The 7,518-nt window shown below is 39.5% G+C and overlaps 1 protein-coding gene across 1 annotated transcript; it reads right to left on the bottom strand.

Annotated features, from left to right (window-relative positions):
* Positions 1-5,333: 5,333 nt before the first annotated feature.
* Positions 5,334-5,663, bottom strand: LOC149085269 (uncharacterized). The gene has a single exon (XM_089233900.1). It carries the CDS (start codon positions 5,661-5,663, stop codon positions 5,334-5,336), a length of 330 nt encoding a protein of 109 aa, XP_089090026.1.
* Between the last annotated feature and the right edge of the window lie 1,855 nt (positions 5,664-7,518).

Raw genomic sequence — 7,518 nt, 5'->3', positions numbered from 1 at the left:
ATAAGATCTAAACTGGAATATGCTTCAATTATCTGGAACCCGTTTCACGCTTGCCATATTATGAGTCTTGAAATTATTCAAAACAATTTTCTAAGGTATTTATATTTAAAAAAACATGGTCCTTATGACAATATTCTATCTGCCACTCATCTAGGAAACAGTTTCAATGTTATTAGTTTACAAAAACGCAAAGAGTAGCTGCTCGTTATTTTTTTCAAGCAACCAAATGAATTGCATACTCCTTCTTAATGAAATCTGCTTCAATATTAAGTGCCACAATACAAGATCTAATTGCTTATTTGCCGTCAAATCATTCAATACTAATATTGGTAACTACTGTGCTGTAAACAGATTTGCCGAATTTTATAATGAACTTTCTCGACATCTGGATATTTTTCATTCGTCTGTTACCGACTTTTAGAACACTTTTGCTATGATTGCGTTGTATATTTTTTTGTGTAGAGTTTTTGTATTTTGCGTAATTTTTGTTACTTTTTGTGTACTTTATCATGTAGTCGCATTTTCTATACTGTGCTAATTTTTATTTTTATTGCAAGCTGTAATTGAGTTTAAACCTGTAGCTTTGTATTTTAAATAAATTAGTTAATTAAATAAATGACCGAATGTCGTTGGTAAATTTAATAATTACTTAAAATTTATAGCCTTTATCTGTGATTATGCATAATATCCCCGGTGTAATTGATGAATTTGATAAATGTGAAAAAATTTTACAAATGAATCTAATATGTATGATGAATATATAGTCAGACTCCGATATAATGATAACAAATTTTACTATCGTGCCCCGATATTATGATACACTACATGTATGAATTATCGTGTATAGTAGGCCTATATCACATAGTATGATTCATCGTGTTTAGCAACGATGCGACGCTTGGGTACTATGCATAATCGCCGGTAAAAGTGATTAATTTAGGGAAATTTAACAAATTTGCCAACGATGTTTGGGTACTATGCATAATCGCCGGTAAAAGTGATAAATTTAGGTAAATTTATCAAACTTACGAAAATGTTCGGCGATTATACATAATAACCAGTTTGTTATGTATAATAACCGCATTTATCCACATTTACCGTAACATATATATTTCATTTCATCCCAAATAAGTCTGATAAATAGAAACTGCGAATGAAAGGGCAATCATTCTTGGTGTATAAGTAGGAAAAAATGCTTTTTCTACTCACCAAGGTAGTCTATTGTTCCGCAACTGCTGGTCGGTGAACATTTAGTTTGAGGCCCGGTACTACCCGTGGGAAGAGAGAACCTTCTATATTTTTTACTTAATTTTTTTTTTCTGTTGCGGAAGAAGTGGGAAATCTTTGAAAGCACACACCACCAAAATAGAACCCTCGAGGGTCCGAGAACCAAATGTTACAACAACAACAAAAAAAATTCATTTTTATTCCACCTGATAGTGTAATAAATACAACAGGAATTAAATTTGAGAATAAACCTAGGGCCGGCATTACACTATAAAAGTTTTAGGAAGTTATTTTATAAAACTTAGAAAATGCAACTAATAAACGTGTAGGCAATAGGTTTATTGGTCGTTTTTTCAAGTGTTATAAAAGATCTTTTACAGTGTAATCCTGACTTAAAAAATAGATTGACTAGAATCTCGAGTGGAACCTGAGATATTTTCGCATTTTTAAATGCCGTATAAATAATATACAGTCAATTCGCGATAAGTCGAACTTCGATTACTCGAATATCTTTTTGAAATTGGTATTACACAATAAAAGTTTTACAAAAACTCTTTTATAAAAACTTGACAAATGCAACCAATAAGTTGATCGATTACATTCGCTCGAATGCAACCGATAAGATTATTGGTTGCATTTGTCAAGTTTTAAAAAATAACTTTTATAAGACTTTTATAGCGTAATCCCGGCCTAAGTAGGACATTTCACTCAGCACCGGAACTTTCTCCGTATTTCACGCCGGAATTACATTACAAAAGTTCATTTATAAAACTTGAAAAATGTAACTAATAAGGTTACCGGTTTCATTTGAGCAAATACAACCAATGCCCTTATTTGTTGCATTTTTCAAGTTTTATAAATGAAATGTTATGAAACTTTTATAGTGTAATCCCGGCCTAAAATCTTTACACTCGTGTACACTGAATGGGACCGTACATGGACGGCCGGACCAGACTCAGGCCAAGCTCACAACTGCTGACGCTGCCACCAGATGGCGACTTATACGTAAAAGACCGTATTGTCCCTTTTCACAGGTGGGCTTGTAGAGCTTGACAACCTTGCGTGTGTATGTACGTACTTACACTCATATACCGATCCCAACAATTCCAAAAGGTCTAGTCATATCGACCTGAGCGAGCCGGATAATTTCATCGATAGAACCATTCCAAATAATCCGGTACCTTTCAAATTCAAAGGGGGGGGGGGTCCTCTCGTGAACACGAACAAAATAACAGTTTTATAACTGCTTCGTTTCCTGGCATTTAGAGACAGCTGAATTATCGTTACAGGTTCTACTCCGTTGTCAGCACCGTTTCTTGATGCTTAGGTACTACTCAAACACATATGCACCACGTACTATATTCCTCTGCAGAACTTCTAACGAATTGGTTCATGTTGGAATGTGCACGTACGTGTTGTGAACCTATCGTGAAGTTTGTTTCTGTTTAATGCTTGTTATGTATAGCGCTGTCATCTGCCATCAATTTTTTCTAAATATGGGTGAAGTATAATGATTGAATAAATAATTGTACCATTGTGGGCCTGTTGCTGTCTGTGGCGAAACTTTTCAACTGGGAGATCGGCTCGCATTCTCACCTCGAAGTTGGGAACCAACTTGATGCTTGGCTGAAGAACACCCGGTCTCAACGTGCGGGAAGAAGGAATTAACACTATAATCTCAGCTCCCCCATTTTGCATACGTCAATGGCTGCCATTGACAGACATCCACCATCGCTTGAGTTTCCAATACTGTCTCGTTCACAATAAAATTCTATCACTACGGAGTAAAACCAAATTGTCTTCAGCGACAAATCCAAGAAAATACCACTTCCTCGTTTATAATGAGAATCTGGTTCTTAAGCACACTTCTTGTATCCAAAGATGATGTCACTCACCGTTATTACTATGAAGGTTTCGACAGCTGACTAACGCGAGGATAAATCCAGGAAAGAAAATTCAACTTCCTTTTTGAGGAATCCAACCCACGTCCTCTCACTTGCCGAATAAGAGCCCTAGACCACTAGACTACAAAAGCAACAAATCCTCTTTCCTTAAAGCTCGTGTGCGCTGAACGGGGCCGTACATGGACCGTCAGACCTAACCAAAGCCGCTTGAAAGTTAAAGACTCTTAATGCAGCTTTGGACCTGATGCCAATCACATTGTTGACACTGCCACCAGATGGCTACTTATGCGAGCTTTGAGGAAAGAGAATTCGTTGCCTTTGTAGTCTAGTGATCTAGGGCACTCACCCGACTAGTGAGAGGATGTGGGTTCGATTCCCCGCAAGATAAGTTGAATTTTCTTTCCTGGATTTATCTTCGCATCAGCCAGCTGTAGAAAAACCCTTTATGTAGTCTTAGCTAAGGACGACTGTTTAGTTGTCCGGCATTCAGAAATAACTGATTTATATAACTTTTGTGAAATTTGAATTGCTTTGTGGTTACCAAGGAAACCAGGCCTAACTTCGGACCAAGTGCTCTGTCTCTGTAAGGATGAGTCAATACCTCAATCTTATGGATGTCTTGTAACGAACAAATTTATCCAATTAATTATGAAACGTACTTTTCGATAAATACGAGTATCCAAAATATCTTATTATCGACAAAGAATTTCACCAGAGACTCTGGAATCTATGTCTTGATGTTGCTCGACCAATAACAATCATTTGAATGGTACTGCTCAACAAGACCATACAAACTTAGCCAAAAAATAAAATGAAATCGCTCTTTTACATATGAAAATATAATTAGTCATTATAACCCTAGTCATAAATATAATAATTTATGACTAGGGTTTCATGATGAACGGAACATGATGATTGCAATAACGAATGGTTTAATTCAACATAAATTAATGTTAGTTAATATTTTTTCCTTTTTCTTTAAAACCGAGCACAACTCAGGTCTATCGCCATGAGCAATTTACTAGCTAGTAGGTTGTGCCGGAAGTGAAATGTGTGTGTACCTAACAGTCTGAGTGCGTATCTAGTGTTGCGTCTGATTTTTCAGTTCTGCCATCTATATTTCAGAAGTGAAGTGAGTGATGTGTAATGATTGAATATTTGTACCGTTTGTAGGCCTGTTGCTCTCTGTGGCGAGACTTTTTAACGGGGAGATTGGCTCGCATTTGCACCTCAAAGTTGGGAACCACACAAAACCAATTTTAGCCGACCATCACTGTGGCGACGGTAGGGCTCGAACCCGGGTCTCTGCTATGTGAGTCCGTCACTATGTCAGTTAAAACTACATGTTGTAGGCTGATCGGCAGAGCCGATGGAATGTCTCGACACATCAGTAGCTTGCGTAATTATGCAACGATCAAGACATGCACGATAGCATTATGCATAATTTACATACGGAATGTAGTGTTTACGTCCCAGATCACAACACTTTTTCCTCCTTGATCACACTATCATCGCTATCTGGGCGTTTTGGCTTGATGATATTTCAACTTGGCCTGGACGAAGAAATCGATGTATCTACCGGAAGGTCTGGAACTCGTTGATGTTTCGCATGGGAAACCGGAACTGGCACCTTCTGTTGAATTGGCGCCAACTTGTCCAATTACTATGGGACATAGTTTTCTGCAACTGGAACATTTTCGTTCTCAACAATCATGCCAGGGGGTTGAAGTCGGGGCCGTCTTAAGAGTATCATGGGCCCCCGGGTCAATTGATTTTTCTGAGGCCCTACCAAACAAATTCTCGAAAATTTCAACCAGATCTCATTTTTGTGAGGCCCTTCTTCACTTGAAGCCCCCGAGCCGTGCCCGGGTGGCCCATGCCTTAAGATGGCACTGGTTGAAGCGTTACTGCTTCAAGAACTCGTTTTCTCATCTGGTCTATGTGGCATTTTCTCACATTAGAATTACTCTACCGTCACTTGATAGAAGACAGGACCTGAAGTTTTCAGGACCATCCAGACCATTCTGGGAACCCAGCTCTTACCTTGAAAGTAATTCTTGACATACACTGGATCATCAGTAGAGAATCGACGAGAGAGAGAAGTGTGCAGTTATCCCTCTGGAGGCCAGTTCTTGCTTTTCCCGTGATCCTTTAGGAAATTTGGCTGGAGTCTGTCCAGACACGTACGGAGTTTTCGACCCATTAGTAGCTCGGCTGGACCAACCCGGTAGTTGTAGATGGCATGATGTGCTGGTGTAGAAGATATTGAGTTATCCTCTTTTGCCACGGTCCATGCGCAATTCTTTTCAGAGTGCCTTTAGCCGACTGGACAGCACGTTCAGCTTGACCCTTTTCCGCTGCTCTACGAGGAGAAACTAAAATGATACGAATAGAATTAGTGTCAAGGAATGTTTTATACTCTATTAAATTGAAAGGTGGTCCATTATCGGACACCACACTGTTAGGAATGCCGTTTGTCACGAAGACTACTCTTAAGGCATCTATCATAGAGAAAGCATTCGTTGACGTCATCAACTTCTCCTCCACCGATATGGAGAAGGAATCGACCAATATGATTAATTTACAGTCTTGGAATGGTCCTGTGAAATCGATATGCAATCTTAACCAGGAACGCTTGTTACCTCCCACGGATGCACTGGTGCACACGGAGGATCATGTCTACTTTCTTGGCACTTCGAACAAGTAAACACAAACTTGTAAATGTCCAATTCCAATCCTGGTCACCACACCTAAAAGCGAGCTAACGCTTTCATTTGCTCAATTCCAGGATGAGAAATATGCAGTTCTCGCAAAACGAGTGAACGGGCCGGCTCAGGTATTATTACTCTGCTGCTCCATAGTAGGCAATTCTTATGAATAGATAGTTTGTTCTTTTTGGAAAAGAACGCATTAAATCTCAAATCAAGTGCACGTTCCGACCAGCCTCTTAAAACAAAATTTAGAATACGAGAAAGTACGGGATTATGTAATTGTCATCCTAGAAAACTTCCTCGCACTTAGTGGAGGACACCCCAATTCTTCCATTAATAAAACTTCCAGGGGGAGGAGGAACGGCTCCATTCCAACAGAAACAGGAAGCCTACTGAGCGCATTGCCTATCTTCTTGCCTGCACGGTGAATTAATGTAAAATCATAGGCATTTAACATTTGTGACCATCGCAACATTCTGGGAGAAAGAATTTCGGGAGTTGCTTTGATTCTGTGAAGAGAAACAATAGAGGTTGGTGGTCAGTTACCAGAGTGAATATTCGTCCATATAAAAAATGATGGAGTTTTTTAACTGCCGATATCACAGCTATTGCCTCTTTGTGAATCTGAGCGTAATTGCGTTCAGCTGACGTAAGTGTCCTCGATGAGAACGCAATGGGTGCCTCACAACCATCCGGAAGCTGATGGCTCAACACCACCCCCCCCCCCGACCCCGTAGGGGGGAGAATCGCAAGTGAGAATTATTGGCAAATGACTCATCGAAAGACACGAACACCTTTGAAGAAGAAATCAAATTTTTCAAACGATTGAAAGAATCCGTGTTTTTTTGTCCACACCCATGATGCGTTATTGTCCGACAACCTATGCAAAGGCTCAGCGATGGCGGCTTTATTTTCCAGAAAGCTATAGTAAAAATTTATTAAGCCCAGAAAGGCTTGCGATTGTTACTTGTTCGCTGGAACAAATTTGGATTTTGTACAAGCTGGAATTTGTACTGCTTGAATCGCTTCCACCTTGGATTTCAGTGGGTGTAGCCTTCCCTTATCAACACGATAACATAAGAACTCTACTTCTTTCACACCGAAGAGACATTTTTCCCTTTTGACTACAGAGTCCAGCCTTTTTTAGTTGCTCGAGATCCACTCTTTACCGACATGCCAATTCAGTTAGAGTTTCTGCCCAAACCAAGAATCATCAAAATAGGATACTACCCCTTCGAGACCTTTAAATCCCCCTTCGAGTTCAATAAAACTTTGTGACATTCACTCCAAATTGTTATCGATTCGCTTTAAACGCACCTTTGTGCGTGATTATTGTTTGGGCTTCTGCCGACTCTCCATCAACTCGAAGCTATAAACAAGCGTGAACGAGGTCAATATTTTTGCGTAAAAGTCACCTCCTTTTAAGTTTGTTAGCAAATTGTTTATAGCTGGAATCGGGTAAGGGTATGCAGTAAGGGTGGTTTGCAATCACGACAAAGAATTATCTTATCAGATGGCTTCAATACAGGTACCACCGGGGTCGCCCACTTGGGATTTTCAATAGGCTCTATATTCAGGGCCATCTTAAGGACATCATGGGCTCCCGGGTCAAGTGATTTTTCTGAGGCCCTACCTGGGCAATTTTCAAAAATTTCAACCGGTTCTAGTTTTTGTGA

This window comes from Pholcus phalangioides, unplaced genomic scaffold, assembly GCF_987345545.1.
Source record: "Pholcus phalangioides strain wild (caught in Gottingen) unplaced genomic scaffold, Ppha-v1.0 ptg000007l_1, whole genome shotgun sequence".
Classification (NCBI taxonomy): Eukaryota; Metazoa; Arthropoda; class Arachnida; order Araneae; family Pholcidae; genus Pholcus; species Pholcus phalangioides.
Note: the sequence above shows the minus strand (reverse complement) of the source record. Positions and strands in the feature narration are given on the sequence as shown.

Coding starts and splice junctions, on each gene's coding strand:
- LOC149085269 (XM_089233900.1), bottom strand. CDS start 5,663: ATGACGTCAACGAATGCTTTCTCTATGATAGATGCCTTAAGAGTAGTC.